General features: G+C 45.5%; 1 protein-coding gene across 2 annotated transcripts in view; it reads left to right on the top strand.

Annotated features, from left to right (window-relative positions):
- atp2a3 (ATPase sarcoplasmic/endoplasmic reticulum Ca2+ transporting 3) overlaps positions 1–20,944 on the top strand; it is a 203,760-nt gene that overhangs the window by 75,226 nt on the left and 107,590 nt on the right. For both annotated transcript variants that reach the window (XM_072589319.1, XM_072589318.1), the window contains exons 6-8: positions 6,900–6,980; positions 12,323–12,408; positions 16,759–17,223. In XM_072589319.1, coding sequence (XP_072445420.1) covers positions 6,900–6,980; positions 12,323–12,408; positions 16,759–17,223 — 632 coding nt within the window. The remainder of the gene's footprint in view (positions 1–6,899; positions 6,981–12,322; positions 12,409–16,758; positions 17,224–20,944) is intronic.

Here is a 20,944-nt window from a genome sequence, read left to right as displayed (position 1 = left end):
GAAATCTGCATTCATCCCTTGTGGTTGGAGGGTTTCTAGGCGGAAGATGAGGCGCTTTTCCTCCAACTGCCGTGTTGCTATGGTCTGGCGATGGAGGAGTCCAAGGACCTGCATGTCCTTGGTGGAGTGGGAGGGGGAGTTGAAGTGTTGAGCCACGGGGTGGTTGGGTTGGTTGGTGCGTGTGTCCCAGAGGTGTTCTCTGAAACGTTCCGCAAGTAGGCGGCCTGTCTCCCCAATATAGAGGAGGCCACATCGGGTGCAGCAGATGCAGTAAATGATGTGTGTGGAGGTGCAGGTGAATTTGTGGCTGGTATGGAAGGATCCATTGGGGCCTTGAAGGGAAGCAAGGCGGTGAGGTGTGGGCGCAAGTTTTGCATTTCTTGCAGTTGCAGGGGAAGGTGCCGGGCGTGGAGATTGGGTTGGTGGGGGTTGTGGACCTGACGAGGGAGTCACGGAGGGAGTGGTCTTTTCGGAACGCTGATCGGGGAGGGGAGGGAAATATATCCCTGGTGATGGGGTCCGTTTGGAGGTGGTGGAAATGACGAAGGATGATACGATGTATATGGAGGTTGGTGGGGTGGTAGGTGAGGACCAGTGGGGTTCTGTCCTGGTGGCAATTGGAGGGTCGGGATTCAAGGGCGGAGGAGCGGGAAGTGGAGGAAATGCGGTGGAGAGCATCGTCAACCACGTCTGGGGGGATATTGTGGTCCTTGAAGCAAGATGGAGACATGGTTGACAGCACCAGCCACTGTTGCCTGCCCTACCCAGATATTTCCGGGTTCTGGATTCAATCCAGTTTTAGTGAGCAGTGTGCTGATGCCACAGATCAGAAACCAACAGGACGTGGCAGTTTGGGTAACACCATAGCTGGGGTATTTGTAAATAAAATTGGCGTTTAATAATGGGGCTAGCAATGAAAGTAGGCTGTTTTTATCTCCGAGATGTGTGGAGGTGCTGGTGTTGGACTGGGCTGGACAAAGTTTAAAAATCAACTCGGCAAAAGTGAAAACTGTGGCTGCTGGAAACCAGAGTCTAGGTTAGAGTGGTGCTGGAAAAGCACAGCAGGTCAGGCAGCATCCGAGGAGCAGGAGAATCGACTTTTCGGGCAAAAGCCCTTCATCAGGAATAGAGGCAGGAAGCCTCAGGGTGGAGAGATACATGGGACGGGGGAGGGGTTGGGGAGAAGGTAGCAAAGAGTACAATAGGTGGATGGGGGTAGGGATGAAGGTGATAGGTCAGAGAGGAGGTTGGGGCAGATAGGTGGGAAGGAAGATAGGCAGGTAGGACAGGTCATGAGGGGGGTGCTGAGCTGGAAGGTTGGAGCTGGGGTGAGGTGGGGGTGGGTGGAGAGGAAATAAGGAAACTGGTGAAGTCCACGTTGATGCCCTGGGGTTGAAGTGTTCCGAGGCATAAAAATCCCACAACACCAGGTTATGGTCCAACAGGTTTATTTAGAAGCACTAGCTTTCAGAGCGCTGCTCCTTCAGCTAATGGAGTGGGGTCATGGGACACAACTTAAGCAAATCATCGTGGTGTCATACACTAAGGCAGTACGTTTTGCTATAAATTCTGTGTCCTATGATTCTGCTCCACTAGTTACCTGATGAAGGAGCAGCGCTCCGAAAGCTTGTATTTCTAAATAAACCTGTGAGACAATAACCTGGTGTTGTGTGATTGTTAACTTTGACTCTAACATCGACAGGTTACTGCAATAAGCAATTGTGTTTCTGTAACAGCAGGGAAAATGCTAAACAGTGTGGAGGCTTGGAGCAGGATCTCTGTGTCACACCCAAGCAATTATATTAATTCCCTGAACGAGTTTAGGAAGGAAAATTAGCCAGACTTTCCTGCTCCAGTGACCCCATTGTGGTTTTAATCACTTTGTGCACCTGTGGGCTCATTTCTAATGATTTTAATGTTGGACCTTTTAAAACTCCATCCACTTACTGTTTCCTCCAGGCTTCTCGATTTCCACTGTTAATCTGTCATTCTTACTCACTTTGCACCCTGACCTCCTTCTGGCTGTTGGTGTATTTTTGTCCTCCATGTTTGATTGTGACTGAGTGTATCTGATTGTCAGACCGTTTATAACCATGCAAGGTTCTCCTGCAAAGAAATCTGATTCCACCCAGCGGCTTCTGTGCACACCTTTGTGTGGTTTACCTCCGGGCAGTTCACCGGGGACGCCCAGTGCTGAAACACAAGCTGCTTGGTAAATTCCACTCGGCTGAATCACCAAGAATGAGTGGATTTCCGGGAGTGTCCTCGACAGGTAGAATGACTGCTATTTAATCTATAATCCCATGCCGTGCATGACTGGCTCGCTTACAATTTTGTACATTCATGAGGAACCTCAGTGAGTATCACTCTCACCCCCTGAATCACAGGTTGTGGATTCAGTCTCCCCCTGGTCTATAAGAGGGGAGCTGAGTCTAAGCTGTCACTGCAGTGCGGTACAAACAGAGCCTAACACTGTCAGAGGAGCTGCCTTTCTCAGGGGAGGGGGGGGGCTACAATTGAGGCCCCACCCCAATCCTATGTGGAAAAAAGTCAGTGTCAAAGAAAGGAATCTTTCCTGCTAGGAGGAGAAAGTGAGGACTGCAGATGCTGGAGATCGGAGCTGAAAATGTGTTGCTGGAAAAGCGCAGCAGGTCAGGCAGCATCCAAGGAGCAGGAGAGTCGACGTTTCGGGCATCAGCCCTTCTTCAGGAATCTTTTCTGCTACCCTAACTAATTATTATCTCCCACACACACACACACCCCCACCCCTCCACCAAATCACTGACACTGATTATCTGGTCATTGTGGGAGCTTGCTGTGCACACGTTAGTTCTATGTTTCCTTCATTACCTCAGGACCTACATTTCAGAAGCACTTTGCTACCTTTCTGCACTCTGGGATGTCTGGGATGTGTTGACCCAGGTTTGCCGGCCGCGCCTCGGGCCTGCCCCATGTTAATGTGTTGCTGCTACCCAAGCACGTTTACAGCAGCCAATAGCTCCGCTCTCTGGTTGCCCTCGGAGCTGCTACGCTGTACGTCGAAGGCCAGAAACCAGTTGGTGGTGTTAGGGCCCAAACAATGTCTACCCACCATTCCTGTCGGTGCTGTTGACATGGAACTATTGCAGAGTTGGACATATTCCAGCAGTCTGGTTAGGTTTTGGCAGGCTTTCCCCCCCCCCCCCCCCCCCAGTGACCGCAGGAATATTTGTAGGCCAGCAGCTGATCTGGAATGTGACTGCGAAACCACAGTGGCAGTGCGATTTTGTCCCTCTGCAGAGTAAATAGGTCAGCATTGATGTAGTATTAAAGCCAAGGGCAGCGTGGGGGTGGGGTAGCATTCCTGCTCAAACCGGCTGGTCGACTCCCTCTCGCTTGGTGTCCCCGCCCACTGCAGCCACCCAGTCTTCAGATCTGGGCAAACCCCAGCTTGAGACTTGCTTGGAAGCTGCACTGGTTTGTACGCCGTTCCCAAGGCAGCGCTGCAGTCAGTTCCCCTGTGGCTGTATACATTGCACAGACGTTCCACACATGTTTCCTACTGCCCTGCCAGTATCCTGGGCTGGACCACCACAGCTTGTCATGGGCTGCACCATGAAAAATGACTTATGGCCAGGCATCAGGAGGTTTGGGCTCCGAGCCTGCCCTGGGATTCACTGTACACTGTTCCACAAAAACAAATGGCATTCTCTCACAGCCACCATTTGTTTCCCCCATGTGGAAATTCCACCCCAGTGTGGTTACAGAACAAGGGAATAGGATGTTGGCATCAGTCAGGTTCTGATCGTTAGTGTGTGACGGAGTGGTCTGCTGACCAGCTTTAACAGAACAATGTCTGATTTAGAATTTGACAAACAAGTTTGAGGCCTTTAAGCTACCGTGATAGACAGCAGATGACTTGCATAAGGGATCCTTGTGGTGTTAGAACAAGTTTCCATTGAGGTAAACAGGGAAAATAAGTAGTCATGCCTTTGGCACAGGGATTGGGCATTATGGGTGGCATGGGGTTAAGCAAGTTGGCGAACAGTTCCTTTGCCTCAGGAGGCAATGATTTGATTGAGCCAAGACAGTTGGAATGCAAGTCTTGGCTTTTGCTGTAGCTTTTTTCGCCCCCCCGCCTCTCCCCTTCTCAATTCTCCCCCCACACTGTTGCTGTGAGGTATGTAGGTGTAACATGCCGGAGGTGGGGAGCTTGTAGTTAAGGCACGACTACTTCCATCAGGTCATGTTGTAGGTGATCTGTAAGAGGAACTGTCTTAGTGTTGCCTTTCACTGTGGAGGGTCTGGAGGCCACTTGATTAATCTGCTTCTATGAATTGGCTGTGTAGTCTTGGCATATTTCTGCTTTGCATTTACATAGCGTCTTTGAAGTCTTAAAACAGCAGGGCTTGTTGTTGGAAACCAGTTAGTTTGGCTGAAGGACAATTCTCAAAGACAGGCCTCGAACCCTCTGGGGATATCAGGCTTTCTGGTGAGTGTTATAATTCAGGAAGGCAGATAAAAGCGCAGGTTGAAAGGAACAATCTGAGAATATAACACTGGTGGTGGAGAATGGATGTTTGATTTGATCCTTTTTTAACCTCTGAGGATACCACATTGCTGCTTGTCTATGTGGACTAAGCATTTGTGGTCTTTGAGGGATAATAATCCCTCATGTTTATGGAAAATAAACTCTTGCCTCACATTCCTGGAAGCTAATTTCTTGAAATGAACAATGGACTCCTTTCAAACATGCCAGAGACTAAAATTCACACTTTTCTGATTGGGAATTCCACACTGAAGAACAAAAAAAAAATCTTCTTCCACACTGTCTCAGGTCAGCAATAATCAGCTGCTGAGTTTCCAAGGTAAAAACAATGACTGCAGATGCTGGAAACCAGATTCTGGATTAGTGGGGCTGGAATAGCACAGCAGTTCAGGTAGCATCCGAGAAGCAGCGAAATCTCCTTGGATGCTGCCTGAACTGCTGAGCTCTTCCAGAATGTTGAGTTTCCATCCCATCCCATCCCGGGGCTTGAAAGCTGCATTTTCACACCCTGATCAAACTGGTGAATCACCTGTGAACTGTTCCAAAAGATCAGCTGGTAACAGTGGCACTATCTCTTAGTCAGCCATGTCTGTTGCGCAGGGCTGCACGTCAGCCTGTAGGCTCCAATGTGCCCTGGCTGCCTCAGACACTACTTTGGATGGGCAGGGTACTAAGGGAAGATTAACACCGGCAGGTCAGGTGTGTTTTTTTTGTACAAAGTCTCGTTCCCGTTTCCTCTGCAATGCTTGCTAATCCTTGGAATTTGAAATAGATTTGATAGCATTCTTTGGAAGTGGACTTGCGCTAAAATGTTTTGCTCCCCACGTGTGTATTGTGGCAAAGGGGCAGAGATGTGGTTAATGGGTTACTTATGGCAATGCCAAAGTTTGAACTATAAGCGAAATGGCCACCTTTTATGTTTTGGTTTCTGTATGTCTAACTCCCTTTTCCTGTGGTTCCACAATAAGACCTATTTGAGGAAGCAGGGATGAATTCTTGAGTTTGTGGTTGCTATCAGATGCAGCGACTTTGACTCGATCTCTACAGTGTCATTTAACCTGGGCGATTTTTGAAAAACTTGTTTTGTTTGAAGGGAGTGCTCCTAGATATTGACCTTTTAACCCATTCTTCAGGTTAAAGCATTTTTTCCTTGTATTTTCCAGCTAGAAATCCTTGTGTGTTTTCCTTATTTTAATATGAAAACTGACAAACCAGGAATAGATACTTGAAGTAATATAGTTGCAAGGCCCTCTCCTGTGTGCTAAATTACTGGCCCACATTGCCATCTTATTGGTCGACTGGATCATTTGGCCTTGTCTAAAATATTGACTTGTGAAGTAATGAGATTGTAACAGCCCTACAGAAGTCTAACGTTTGCTTCCTGGTCAGGAAGGCCCTTTATTTTCAACAAATCGCTACCCTTATTTGAAACCGGTCTACATTGCAACAGTTCTTAGGCAATACGAGACCCCATTTGAAACTAAAAGCAGACTACATTGGTCAAGAAACACTCCAAACCTTTCTGTCCCTTGCACTAATCTATTGCCTTCCAAACCATTGGCTGAAACTCATTGTTGAACGAGTCCCAGTCTAAATTGAGCCTGATGAGGACCACAATGTACTCTACTCGGGAACCAGAGCCTACCTGGTGCAGTTACAAGGCTAGGTGCCATAACAGAATAACCGTAGAGTTTATCAGGGCCAGATTTACAAGAAACTAGAGTTGTGAACGCAGCCTAATCCATCTCACAAGCCAACCTTCCATCCCATGGCTCTGTCCATACTTCCCGCTTCAGGTATGTTCTTCCCCACTGGAAGATACAAAAGTGTGAAAACACATACCAGCAGATTCAAGAACAGCTTCTTCCCCACTATTATCAGACTTATGAACAGACCTCTCCTATATTAGCATTGGTCTTTGACTGCACCGTCTCTGGAGCTGTAACACTATATTTCTGCATTCTGTTACCCTGATGTACTTGTGTATGGGGTGATTTGCCTGAGTAACAGGCAAGACAATACTTCTCAGCCGCCTGAATAAAAAATTAAAAATGCTGTCTTGAGGTAATTTATTGATATCTCCAAGTTATTTCCTGGCATCTGCTGTGACTGATTGAGGGGCTGAAAGTATAAAAATAGGACACAGGCCCATGACCGATAGTTTAATGTTCGCAAAAGGAGATTCCATTTGTGAATTTTTGTTGTTATTGCGTTGTCTCAGTTTTCTCCGCGTGGACTAGAAAATAAACATTGACCGTGGGAGCCCTTGCTGAACAGGGGAACTATGTGACATTTAGGGAGAGGTAAATCTTCAATAATGTGCGTTTAATTGGCCTCCATTTTGTTTTCTCTCCTTTTGTCTTGTTCTCAGTTGGAGATAAAGTTCCTGCTGACATCCGGATTATCAGCATCAAGTCAACGACCCTCCGAGTTGATCAGTCCATCCTCACAGGTGAGACTTTCACAGGATGTGCGGCTCAGTCCAGAACCCATTCAGTTCATCAGATGTGAACAGTTCCACCTTTTTATGACTAATTTGTCAAGCTTCATCATTGGGGTCGGGGCACTGGTTTGGATCAGTTTCTTTATATTGACCCAATGAAGATTTGGTGCATAATGTTATTGGTGTCCTTGGGTAGTTCAACATTCAGTACCTCTGTTTCCTACACTAGCGGTACCCTGCTTTGTGTTTGGTGTCAAGTGAATTATATTATGTCAAAGATCATCAAGTGAAAAGGAATGCTTCTCAATACAAGTAGTGTTCCTGCTTATTCCAACATGCTCGGAGCTTGGTTATACAACCCTTTGACACTGGCATGAAGCTCCAAACTGCCTCTATTGTGTCCCCATGTCTCCTATATGGCGCACATTGATATCTGCAAATTATTTCTTGTCTGTTATGACTGATCAAGGTGGTGGAAGTATATATATAAAAAAAAGTCACAAGCTCATGCCCAATAGTTAAATGTTGACAGCAGGTGGCTGATGAAGAAGGGTGGTGTCTCCTCTGAGGGGCCCTTGTGTCTTTTGGTGTTCTGCTTTGAGCACAAGAGTAGCCTGAGAGCTGTGAAATGTTTGCAGGGAGAGCACGCTGAGGGAAGGGTTTGTCCCTCACTTCACCGTAGCAGCTACACCATTACAGACGATTACCATTTTCATCATCCACATGAGTTTGCAAGAAACAGATCATTCATGCCTGATCCAAATCCCAGTCCAGCTTTGGTGTCGATCCTTCAATGTGATTACTATTTTCCCCCCCACCCCATGCTGTTGTTACTGATTATCTCAGATGAGATCATCTTTGCTTTAAGAAAGCCTTTACTAGTATTAAAGTACCTCAAACTTCTCAATTTTTGCAGTTTCCACAAAGTCCTCCCACTGAGACAGTTGTAGATTCAGCTATGTGCACGCAAAAAAACCTGCATTTATCCAGCACCTGTCATGACCCCCAAGATGTCCCAGAGTGCTTTGCAGCATAGACAGTTCTGTAATGTAGGAAGTGCAGCAGCCAATCAGAGTGCAGCAGATTCTCAAACCACAGACGGGTCTGTTTTAGGTCATGGGAGGTTCGCAGCACTAGCAAAGTCAGCATTTATTATCCATTGCCTTTGAACTGAGTGCCTTAATGTGCTATTTCAGAGGACAATTAAGAGTCTCCCACATTGTAGACCTGGAGTCACATGTAGGTCAGACCAGCTAAAGATGGAAGATTTCCTTCACTAAAGGACTATAGTGAGCCAGATTGTTTGTTTTTTTTATATAGCAATTGATAGATGGTAATTCCCACTACCAAGATTAGTTTATATTCTGGATCTGTTAATTGAATTTAAATTCCATCAGCTGCTTTGGTGGGGTTTGAACCCACACTCTCAGACCATTGACCCCCTAGAATACCAACCCAGTGAATGAAGCAAAGTAACATCTACATGAGCTCCTTGTTATCTGCCAGTCTATTTACTTACGGGGTCATCCCCAGCTCCATTTTTGAATTTTGCCGATGTCTCATTCGGGGAAGTATATGGGAGTGGTATTGTGTGTTTTGTTCCCCGCGGAGGTCTATGCGTCTGTCCCTTAACAGGTAATCAATGAGGACTGAGCGGCCCATCTTCCATTCCATGTTGAACTGTTGACCTTACTATCCATGGAGTTCAATGAAGCCGCTCCTTTCTGCCAAAATGCTGGGTGTTAACTGGAGCTGGCATCATGACTTTCTGGCAAGACTTGGTGACTAAGCCTGTCGTGTTATATCCTACTGTTCAAGGAATGTGGAGCAGAATGTGAGGGTGGAATTCCACTATTTAATATCAGCCTTGCGACTCTGGTGATTAGTGAGCAGCTACATATCTTAAACGTTCCAGGGCATTTAATTAAATTGACATTTCTCCGAGTCCATATTTCTGCCTGGGGTATTGTTGATTTGTTACCCAGAGTGGTTGTGTCATAAAGAAGCCTTGATTTGTGGAGATCTGGAGGAAAATGTTAGGCCAGTGCTTTTGTTGTGGCAGCACCTGTGTTACTGCCCATTTCCTGAGACACCCTGCTTGATTAGCAACCGACATCTGATAGGTGGGGCAAGATTGTCCGAGCAAGGGAAATCACGTCCCAGGTATGCAAGGCCGGTTTGACCCATAGCAATCAACCTGTCCAGGTTTGGTTCCACATTCGAAAGACAGGGGTTCCATTTCTGTGTCCTTTTGTGCAGTCCCCTGATCCCCTCCCCTCTGGAAACCCTTGTATATTTTTTTTTGGACAGTGGGAAACCAGAGATAGCAGCAACATATTCCATTTGGAAAGGGGCTGCAAGAGATGTCACTTGCATAAATGAGCTCACCATTTGGCATGGTAGCAACATCAGTGTGAGCCCTGGGAGCTGCTTGTTTTCTTAGTGACAGGCGGAAAATAAATGGTGGCAGGTCTAATGGTTCAGAATAATTCACTGAGCGGGGAGTTGCATTATCCCTGCTCCAACTAGACAAAGTGCTTCTTTGCTCGTTCTTTATTGCTTTTCTCAAATGCCATGGTGAAAGAAACATGTCAGAAATCTGGCGGAGTGTTTTTGGAACCAATTGCAAGAGGGAAGGAAGGTCGTGTCGTTTAGGAGCTCGTTTCTCAGCTCTCCTCAACTTGGAGGCCTCCAGAATCCAACGGCTGCTTCCTGAGCATTTTTTTGATATTTGTTCATGGGATGTGGGTGACACACTGGCCAGCATTTATTACCCACCCCCCCCCCCAGAGGGCAGATAAATATCAACCAAATGGCCACCATTTGACTCCGAATTCTAAATCAATTATTGAATTGCAATTCCACTATCTGCACGATTCAAACTCTGGTCCCCAGAATGTTGCCAGGGTCTCTAGATTAATAGTCCAAAGATAATACCACTAGACCATCGGCTTCCCCATAATATGTGTCACCTTCAGGTTAAGGGAACCGATCTATTTGAGGAGGACAATTGGTCAGGCCTAGTTCTTCAGTCAGAGCCAGGCTGTGAGTGATTGATTGTCTAATTAAACTGACAAGGCTCCTTCAACCGTCCAAACGCATGACTGCTACCATCTAGAAGGATATGGGGGGACACAGCCCCCTGATCATCCTTCTCTGAGGTACACACCATCCAGCTTTTAGCCATGTTGCCGTACCTTCAGCGTCACTGGGTTAAAATCCTGGAAGTCCCTCCCTCTCAGGACTGTGGCTGCACCTTCAACCAAAACAGACTGCAGCGAATCAAAAGGGAAGTTCACTACCACCTTCTCCAGGACAGTTAGGGGATGGTCAATATACACTGGCCAAGGACAGAAGACCCATCAAGCAAGTAGATCAAAGACAGCCTACAGCCATACCTCACCGTACACTCAGGATGCAACGAACCTGTTACTTCAGTAGTGTAACAGCATTTGGGAGTGCAAAGAGCAAATCAGTCTGTGCACAGTACATTAATAAATAACCATGTTGTTAGTTTTTGGTGCTGTTGGAAGTTTTTTTGGAATTAGTCATGTCCATTTAATCCCTATTTTAATGTCTTATCTGAAAGACAGCTGTAATGATTTAGCACACACTCCGTACCATATTTGTGTCAGACTTGGTCACACACTCAAGTGGCATTTGATATAATGAGCATCTGACGTCATGGAGAGCTGGCTATAAAATTAAGCCAAACTGATGCAATGCAAGCAGGAAATTTCCTTCCCATAATCCTGAGACTGAACGTTGGCGATTCTTATTGTTCTTCTTCTTTTTCCCCCCCCCCCCCCCAAAAGTCAACCTGTTCTGCAATGATAGTGCCCCCTCTGGAGCAGGTCCAGGCCTCCTGGCTCACACTACCACTGCACCACAAGAGCTCTACACTCTAGGTTTTGCCTTATTCACTGGCCACAACATGTGTTACCATAAACCACTGATTCATAACTCCTTACCTTCACAGAATAATTGCACATTTCTTTTCAAAATACTGTTCAGCACACAATAAATAAAAACTGGAGGTAGAGGCAGAATGGGGAAATGTTTTAATCTTCAACAGAATTATTGTGCAAGCTGAGAGGGTTCGACGTGCCTCCAGTTTTGAACAGCCATGCGATAGAGGAGCATGTACAGTGCATGGAATAAAAGGGCAGAACTGAGAGATGGCAGAAATCCTACTGGAAGTGAGTTACATAATGGGCCAAAGGAATTCTCGATGTCGGGGTACGGCTCATTCAGTTTACACTGTTACCTGTTCAATCAGTGAAACCCTTGATGAAACGTTAAAAATCAAATTGGAGAGATTGGTACTTAAGGTTTGGTTAAGTGGAATAAGGAAAGGGAAAAATTCATTGGCTGAGCTTGATTGGATAAATGGTCTAGCTCAAAACCACCCTTTGGTTTGATCTCTGTCTATGTCTGTCATGTCTGCTGGTCGTTGAGTTGTTCCGGAAGTTTGTGTAGCTTTAGCAGGACTCTGGCCTTCAGTTCACATTCTCCCTCCAAGATAAACACCTGGATATGAGGTGTGGAGGGTGTCACACACTGAGTCTACCTGATCTCAATGCTGACATTCATGGGACCAGTATTTCATTCCCCAGAATGAATAACCTGTCTTGGAAGGCAAAACAAAATCATAAAATGTAGTTAGGTGAGTCAATGAAAAGAAACACAAATATGGGGTTGGTTACTCTAGGAAGCTCCCTACTGTCAATTGTTCGATTGGTGCCACGTTGTGAAATATTCCTGCGAAAGATTGCTTTGTGAAGTGGGAGGAGTGAATTATTACTTCAAAGAATGCTAACGATATTTAGTGCAAAGGTTCCAAGAAGTGAGAAGCTCTTTTATTTGGCAACTGCAAAGCCAAAGTTAAGGTTGTTAGTTAGGCAGAACTGGTTCCCCAACATTTCCAATTGGAAATTGTTGATCCACGCCTGGTTTGGCATTTACTCTGACTCATTGTTAGCATATCCCGATGGGCTGTTCTGGAATTAACATAAAGAAGTTGCTTATTAATTTCTCATTCTGGAATTTGTCTGTTAGCGTGTGAATTTACACATGCATTCTTCTGTTTAACACCGTGTCCATTCCGAGGTATTAAAGTGGTGAAAGCGTTGTCCTCCCTGTGCTGCTGTGGCTAGCTGTTGTTGTTAGTCATACCCTCATCTCCGTTGGTGATGCCATTAGTGCTTATCCTGGGTTTAATTCCCACGGAGTCTGCAGTGGTTGCACTTGTTCCCTGGATGGCCCTTCGAGATGGATGCTGTTCTCTTTCGTCTCTCTGCTGTCTACGTTTCATGCTTCCTCACGTTTAACTCTCTGATCTCTATGTCTAGGGGAATCTGTCTCTGTTATCAAGCACAGTGACCCTGTACCAGACCCTCGAGCTGTGAACCAGGATAAGAAGAACATGCTGTTTTCGGTAGGTGGTGACTGTGATGAATCCAGTTTTGTTCATGGACCAACAGGGAGAGCTCCCTTGTGCATTTCACACTGACCTTGTTTTCCAAGGTGGACTTTGTGCACTGGGCTCTGTTAATATTTGAGGTTTATCAATGAGGCAACCTATTGAAGGCTGTTGATTGTGTGCACAGCCAGATGTATGGTGCGTTTACAGTACTGCCAGAACGTCTGTACTCAGTGTGGAGGAATATGGAGGAGTCCGGCATCATCTGAATGCAGGTGCAGTCTATTCTGTCCAGTGGCCAAATCCATTTCTGTATATTTATTCTGTACCTATTATGGAGTATGGCTAGGCCAGAACTGGTTGCACATCCCTAATTGCCTTTGAACGGAGTGGCTCATTTTAGAGTGTGGATCAGAATCAACTGCATGTCAGTCAGACTGGGTCAACATGGCAAATTTCCTTCTCTGAATGACATTACTGACTCAGAAGTTTGGAAGCCATGTCAATAGACATGGTTATCACTGACACGACTTTATCATTCCAGGTTGATTAGTTAAGTTCAAGATCCCCCAGCTGCCGCAGTGAGAATTTAACCCATGTCTCCACAGCATTAGGTTAATAATGCCGTGATGGTGTGAATCACATTGCCATGTCCTTCGAAGAAATAACCAGGAAGTGGTGTCTAATGTTGCAGCTTCCATTAATATCGAAGTGTTGGTCAGGCATGGTCTTTGCTGGCAAGGCCAACATTTGCTGGCCACCCATGATGTCCTTGACGCTAAGTGACCCATGTGAGGGTCACTGGCTAGGCAGCTTTTATTGTTCATTCCTGATTATTGTCCATTAAAGGTCAACCACATTACTGTGGATCTGTAGGCCAGAGGAAGTGGTGGAGGCTGGTACAATTGCAACATTTCAAAGGCATCTGGATGGGTAAATGAATAGGAAGGGTTTGGAGGGATATGGGCTGGGTGCTGGCAGGTGGGACTGGATTGGGTTGGGATATCTGGTCGGCTTGGACATGTTAGACCGAGAGGGTCTGCGTGCAGCAGATTTCCTTTCCCATTAGCGATCCAAATGAGTTTTTCCAGCAGTGACTAGCCCATTCCAGCCACGCGACTAGACTATTCCAGATTTTCAATGCAGTCAGATTTCACCATCTGCCACAAGGGGGTTTCGAATCAATGTCCTGAGGCCTTTTGGAGGTGCAACAGTTAGTTAAGAGGGCAAATGGAATATTGTCCTCCAATGCTAGAGGGATGGAATTTAAAAACCGAGGTTCTGCTGCAGCTGTACAGGGTGCTGGTGAGGCCATGCCTGGAGTACTGTGTACAGATTTGGTCTCCTTACTTGAGAGAGGATGTACTGACACTGGAGGGGGTGCAGAGGTTGGTTCCAGAGTTCAGAGGGTTGGCTGATGAGGAGAGATTGAATAGATTGGATGTATACTCATTGTAATTTAGAACAATGAGGGAGGGGATCTTGTAGAATCATATAAAGTGATGAAGGGGAGAGATAAGATAGAAGCAGGGAGGTTGTTTTCACTTTGGGGTGGGGTGGGGGGGGGGTGAAACTAGAACTAGGACAAATAGCCTCAAAATAAGGGGTAACAGGTTCAGGATGGAGTTGAGGAAGGGTTGTGAATCTGTGGCGTTCCCTGCCCAGGGAAGCAGTTGAGGCTTCCTCATTGAATGGTTTTAAGGCAAAGACCGAGTTTTGGACAGTAAAGCAACTAAGGATTAGGGTGAGAGGGCGGGTCAGTGGAGCTGAGTCTACAAAACGATCAGCCATGATCCTATTGAACGGTGGAGCGGGCTCGACGGGCAAGACGGCCTACTCCTGTTCCTATTCCTTACCTCCTTTATGGTAGCTGAGGTTCTGGATTTACTAGACCAGTCACATGTATGGCCACTGCCTTCCCATATGTAACAGAAACTTGGGCAGCCAATATCATTGCTGCAAACCACTACGCACACAGTAATGTGCAGCCATCTGTCAATCTATCTGCTTCACAATACATCACATCCCTCACTCATGGGCTGTCTCTGCCCCTTGCACCCCTAATTGCCCAGATAGCTGTTAAGAGTTGACCATGTTGTATAGGTCTGAAGTCCCATTTGGGGCCAGACCAGTTAAGGATGGCAGTTTCCTTCCCTCAAGGATATTGGTGAAACAGGAAGGTTTTAATGTCAATCAACATTGCTTGCCGTTAGATGAAGTTTTAATTCCAGATATTCTTTTTCAAATTTTGCCATCTGCCCTGGTGAGATTCAACCCCTGTCCCTAGAACATTAGCCTGAGGTTCTGATCTACAAAGTGAATGACATTGCCACTGTATCAGTTCCTCCCCACCAGAGCATGACTGAAAATTCATCCTTAAAAAGAAGAAGCAAGAATTATTCTCCAGTTCCAAAGGAAGTGTTTTCAAAAGGACAGAAACCAAACCCTGCAAATAGGGATGGCAGAGGTGGGGGAGTGCTGGTGATCATAAAGAGTCATTGCACTAAAAACAAGGAGAATTGGGTCATGGGGGTACTGAGGCATTTTGTTCAGCAAATTATAGATGTAGAATTCATTTTATTTTTGTCTGTTTAGGTTTTGATTTGATTGATTTACTGTCTCATGTACCAAGAAACAGCAAAAAGTATTATTTTGCATGCTAGCCCGACAAATCATACCTAATGTAAGTATATTAGAGTCATAGAACAGAATGCAGAATATAACTACAGAGAAGGTGCAGAGAAAGATTAGAGTTCAGTGAAGGATTGAGGCATTGCAGGAGTATGGGAAGGCAATGTAGAGCTGTCTCAGATTACAATCCTAGCTTGAAAGGTTCAATAGGTAGGTGCCTTATGATGGTGGAAGCTGGAATTTATAATGTAGAAGATGGCAAGCTGAAGAATGGCTGATGCCCGAAGCGTCGATTCCCCTGCTCCTTGGATGCTGCCTGACCTGCTGCGCTTTTCCAGCACCATTTTTCAGCTCTGATCTCTAGCATCTGCAGTCCTCACTTTCTGCTCGCTATTACTTTATAATATTCTTGACATCTGTAGAGAAATGGAAGGTTAAAGAATTACTAAAGTGCAGACTGTGGCATTGAAGCTCAGTTAATCTGAGAGAGAGATGTCAGATTGCCAGTTGTCTGATAGATTGCAAGCTATCTTGGTTATTGTGATGCGCATGAAAGGTTTTTTCGATTTGTGGTTCAAATAGGATAAATGGATGGGGAAAGCCTTTTGTGAGAGTGACCTCTGGCATTCAACACTAGCAAGTTATTTTTCTGGGCAAATTGAAATTGCTTTTTTGAAAGGAGTGCATTGAGCATCTTTGTAATTGGGATATACTGGAAACGATGACTGGTTTAAAGGGAAAGGACTGCCTTAGGGGACTGGTGTTGTACAAAACATGTCTCGTTTTACTGGAGTTGGCTCCTGTTGGAATGAAATGAAACTGTTTGGAGGATGCAGCTGGTTTCCCTAGAGTCCACACTGTACTACGATGATCTTGAGGAAGGAGATGGTGTCTATCATCATGGGGCTCGTTGGGAAATTTGAAACTTTCCTTTAAGCATTTCATGTTGCGGCTGTACAACATATTGGTTTGGCCACTTTTGGAATACTGCGTTCAATTCTGCTCTCCCTTCGAGAAGAGGTGTTGTTACCCTTGACAGGGTGCAGAAAAGATTTACAAGGATTTTACAGGGGTTGGAGAGTTCGAGCTATAGAGAGGCTGAATAGGCTGGGGCTCTTTCCCTTGGAGTGTCAGAGGTTGAGGGGTGACCTTATAGAGGTTCAGAAAATCATGAAGGGCATGGATAGGATAAATAGCTGAGGTCCTTTCCCCAGGGTAGGACAGTCCAAAACTAGAGTTCATAGGTTGTAAGGTGAGGGGAAAGATTTAAAAGGGATCGAAGAGGTAACTTTAATGCAGAGGGTGATGTGTGTGCGCGCGCGTGTGTGCGCGCGTGTGTGTGTGCACGCGCGTGTGTGTGCGTGTGTGTAGTATGAGATGTAAGAGGTGATGATGGAGGCTGGTACAATTGCAACATTTAAAAGACATTTGGATGGGTACCTGGGAAATGGAAGGGTTTAGAGGGATATGGGCCAAGTGCTGGCAAATGGGACTAGATTAATTTAGGATATCTGGTTGCCATTGACAGAATGGTCTGTTTCCGTGCTGTACAAATCTGACTCAAAAGGGATCTAACACCAAATCTTTATGAAATATCCCATTGTTTATTGAAAGTTTACATAATACATTGAATGAGAAGTGCCATCCCGATTCCGTTCCCCCTGTGTGGTTTTTAAAAACAGTAGCCAGTCACCCAAATCTTCACCCTCACTTCATTTTGGCTATCCTTTTCAGGGCACCAATATCGCATCTGGGAAGGCGACTGGTATTGTTGTGGCTACAGGAGTCCACACGGAGATTGGCAAGATTCGAAACCAGATGGCTTCCACCGTGAATGAGAAGACCCCTCTCCAGCAGAAACTGGATGAGTTTGGGCAGCAGCTGTCAAAGGTGATATCCCTCATCTGTGTCGCCGTCTGGGTGATCAACATCGGGCACTTCAATGACCCGGTCCATGGCGGCTCCTGGGTCCGAGGAGCCATCTACTATTTCAAAATAGCGGTGGCACTGGCTGTGGCTGCCATTCCTGAGGGCCTACCTGCTGTGATCACCACCTGCCTAGCCCTGGGCACTCGGCGCATGGCGAAGAAGAACGCCATTGTGAGGAGCCTTCCCTCGGTGGAGACATTGGGCTGTACGTCAATCATCTGCTCCGACAAGACTGGAACACTCACCACCAATCAGATGTCCGTCTGTAAGGTAAGACAATGACCGATTGTGTCCTGCAGGCCGAGAGCTTATTGGATATTTACTCAAGATCAGGAGGCAGGTATTAGACCGTTATCTTGTCAGCACTGGTTCAACAATTATAGACAAATATCTGGGGGAGTTGAGGGAAACAAAATCTGTCGTGATCACATTCTACCACTCACTGCAGCTTTCTGGAGTTTGATTTCAGCTGTCCACCACAGCTCAGTTGGCACACACTCATCCCTAAGTCAGCACATTGTCAGTTCAAGCACCGCACTAGAGACTTCAGCACGTTATTCTACATTGCCACCTCCGTGTACTCTCACAGGTGGTATCTTGCAGGTAACATTTTAAACCAATGCCAACCCACCCTATCAGTGGCTGTAAAAAGATCCCCAATGGTGAACTCTGGATCCCATGCAGCTGTAAGGGAGTCCTCTCAGTTTATCCAGAAACCAGCATGCCCTGAACCAGACTGTCTGGTCACATATTTGACTCTGGTGAGATCTTGCTGTGCATGAATCTGCCTGCTGTGATATGATGGTGAATACGTTGTAAAAGTACCTCATCAACTGTGAATCGATTTGGGATATCCTGAGATTGTGAAGGACTCTGTCTAGTTGTGTTCTTTCACTGGGTCACTCTCAATGCCTGCCATACTGCTGTGTGCTCGAGTAATTTACTGCAGTAATTGATGTTTGACCATGAAGGCACCTTTCCCAGAGAAGGACATGAACTCAGTTTCTTGCTCCGGGGCAGGAACAGCACCCAATACCCTGCAAGATCTCTACAAAGACATTCGAACAAATTTGTATCTGTTAGTGTAATGTAAGGTATATCATACAGGACATTAGCAAAGCTGAGAATAGGGACATTGATGAGGTAAATTAACTTGGCCAGGATCAACTTTAAGGGGAAAGTGAGGACTTGCAGATGCTGGAGATTAGAGCTGAAAATGTGTTGCTGGAAAAGCGCAGCAGGTCGGGCAGCATCAAAGGAGCAGGAGAATCGATGTTTCGGGAATTCCTGAAGAAGGGCTTATGCCCGAAACGTCGATTCTTCTCCTGTTCCTTGGATGCTGCCTGACCTGCTGCGCTTTTCCAGCAACACATTTTCAGCAGGATCAACTTCAGTTTTAATACTTTTGAGTATTATTGGAAGATGTAAGCAAGATATTCCAAGGTTTTGAGTTCTAAGTTTGGGTTATGAGATCACATGAGCCTTAAACTGAAATGATGGAAATGCCGAAAAAGGAATATTTATGGAAGTTTGTTGGGTCTAAATTGTTGGCCAAGATTTGTAGTTGGAACCAAAGAGAAACAAGAGGGAGAATTTCTGAAGGTTGACTGGTTTGTTGCAGATCAATGCATGTTCTCATCGATTGGACCTTCTCACGTCTTGTGCTGGAGCACATTAAAAGTTTCAAAGCTGTTTTAAAAAAAAACATTGGTGTCAGTCAGTAAATAATTCCAGCAAAGGTTAAATCAGAGGGAGCAGCATTCATCTCAGCAATTCAGTAGCTGTTACCAAAGAAATATTTTATTTCCCTGAAGCTCCTTGTTCAGTCACAATCATAGTGAAGAGCGCCGATCGAATAAATAATAATCATAGCTGGTCCGTGGCTGGGTTCATACTCCAGGCGTTGAGATGAATAATAGAGAAAATGGTGTTCCACAAAGATTGCATTTTGGCAGACTGGACTGATCAGATATGGATAATACTGAGGCAAGAAGACATCAATAAACCGAGTATTGGTGTGCAAATGGATTTTGTCAGCTGGAATAAGAAAGCTGGAAATGTTTTTTTTAAAAAAAAAAGTGGTGCTGGTAATACTGAGTAGGTCTGGCAGTATCTGTGGAGAGTAACACGACCTGTTTCAAGTTGAAAATGACCCTCCTTGTCCAAAGAGAAGTAAAAACTCAATATGTGAATGTTGTTTCTCTCTCCAAAGATGCTGCTAGTGTTGCTTGGTTAGACCTCGCTGGGGAGATTGTATAAGGTTTTGATCTCCAGAATACAATCTGAACATAGAGATAAGAGAGGGAGATGTAGACGAATATCCAAGAACTCCGAGGTTATAAGAACTGAGAGATTATTCTTTCAAAAAGTTTTGAACAGCTGAGGAGGCTAGAGTCTAGAGAATCAAATGTTGAGGGATGGCCTAACAGAGGTCTTTAAAACATTAAGTTTAGCTTGAGAGAAGTGAGGCTCTGTCTGAGGCTGGCGTTGGATGTTTGGAGATTCCCTGGCATTGCTTTCCAGGAGTGCCTGTCCATGCTGTTTTCATGGTGGGCTGCTGAGGATGGGCTCGGTTGCATACTCCTCAGATGATAAAGTGGGCAGGTTGGAAGGCTTTCCTCCTCCTTCGTTTGGATGTTAAACAAGTTCCGGACCTGAGTGTTTGGCATCCTAGCCCACTTCCTCTCGACGACCCCTCCACCTCCAACACCCACCCACCCAATCCACTCAAATCCTCCATTAGTGCCTTCCACCAACAATCTCCCATGTCTCTCTGCCAACATCTGTTCTGGCCTTGAGCCCTGTAATAAGGTTGGAAAGTCTTTTACATGTTTATGAGTCTATCAAAGTAAGCAAACAGCCAATCAAATTTGACTGTTTAAAACATCCTCTTCAAAGCTTATGAAACTATCAATGGGACACAGAACCATTCAAGCTCCCCTTGAAATATCTTTAATATTTATTATGCTATTAAGTGATATAAAATAAACAAAGCACCATCTCTTTCTCTCTCTTTCTCTTGCGCACACACACACCTCCCCCGAAAGAATGATACTCTGAGGTTAAAAATAACACAACGCTAGGTCATAGTCCAATAGGTTTATTTGGAGGCACTAGCTTTCAGAGCTCTTTCAACAGCTGGTTGATGAAGGAACAGCGCTCCAAAAGCCAGTGCTTCCAAATTAACCTGTTGGACGATGAACTGGTGTTGTGTGATTTTTAACTTTGTCCACCCGAGTCCAACCCCGGCTTCTCCACATCATAATATCTCATCTGTGTGAGGGAATAAAATAAACCCCTCTGAACAAAACTGCTAAAATAAACAAACCCCACTTTATCAGGAATCCCTGCTGACCTGAATCACTCAGTAAGGATTCAAGCTTAGCCAATTGTCTACAAAGCCTATAGAGCATGTTAAAGCCTTTGAAGTAGTGGAATAAATGGGCTGGTTAGCCAGTCAATGAAAAGATCAAAACATATGATGCAACTGACCAAGTAAAATCTGAACTTCCATTCTGATTAATGCAGAAGAGCACTTTAACAATTGAGTAATTTAACCTATCGCATCTGAAGACTTCTGCACTTCCACAATGCTGGTCATTTTAATGGATCCTTTCCTTTTGTGATTGAAGCCCTGACATTATGCAGCATTACCTAACGGTCCATTTAGGGAAATTTTAAAAGTGCTGTTAACGAACAGCAGATTCCTGACTGCAGTACAGGCTTCCTCCTCACAAGGACTCCAGCCTCTGGAAAAAGAGCCATGTATCCTCCAGGAGCTGGCCGACTGTCTGGGAACGGCAAGAGATCTGATTTCACCACCGTCCCAATGGTGTGGTGACATCAAGTGCTTCCATAAGACCATAAGACATAGGAGTGGAAGTAAGGCCATTCGGCCCATCGAGTCCACTCTGCCATTCAATCCTGGCTGATGGGCATTTCAGCTCCACTTACCCGCATTCTCCCCGTAGCCCTTAATTCCTCAAGACAT

The sequence above is a fragment of the Chiloscyllium punctatum genome, chromosome 19, assembly GCF_047496795.1.
Source record: "Chiloscyllium punctatum isolate Juve2018m chromosome 19, sChiPun1.3, whole genome shotgun sequence".
In the NCBI taxonomy this organism is placed as follows: domain Eukaryota; kingdom Metazoa; phylum Chordata; class Chondrichthyes; order Orectolobiformes; family Hemiscylliidae; genus Chiloscyllium; species Chiloscyllium punctatum.
Note: the sequence above shows the minus strand (reverse complement) of the source record. Positions and strands in the feature narration are given on the sequence as shown.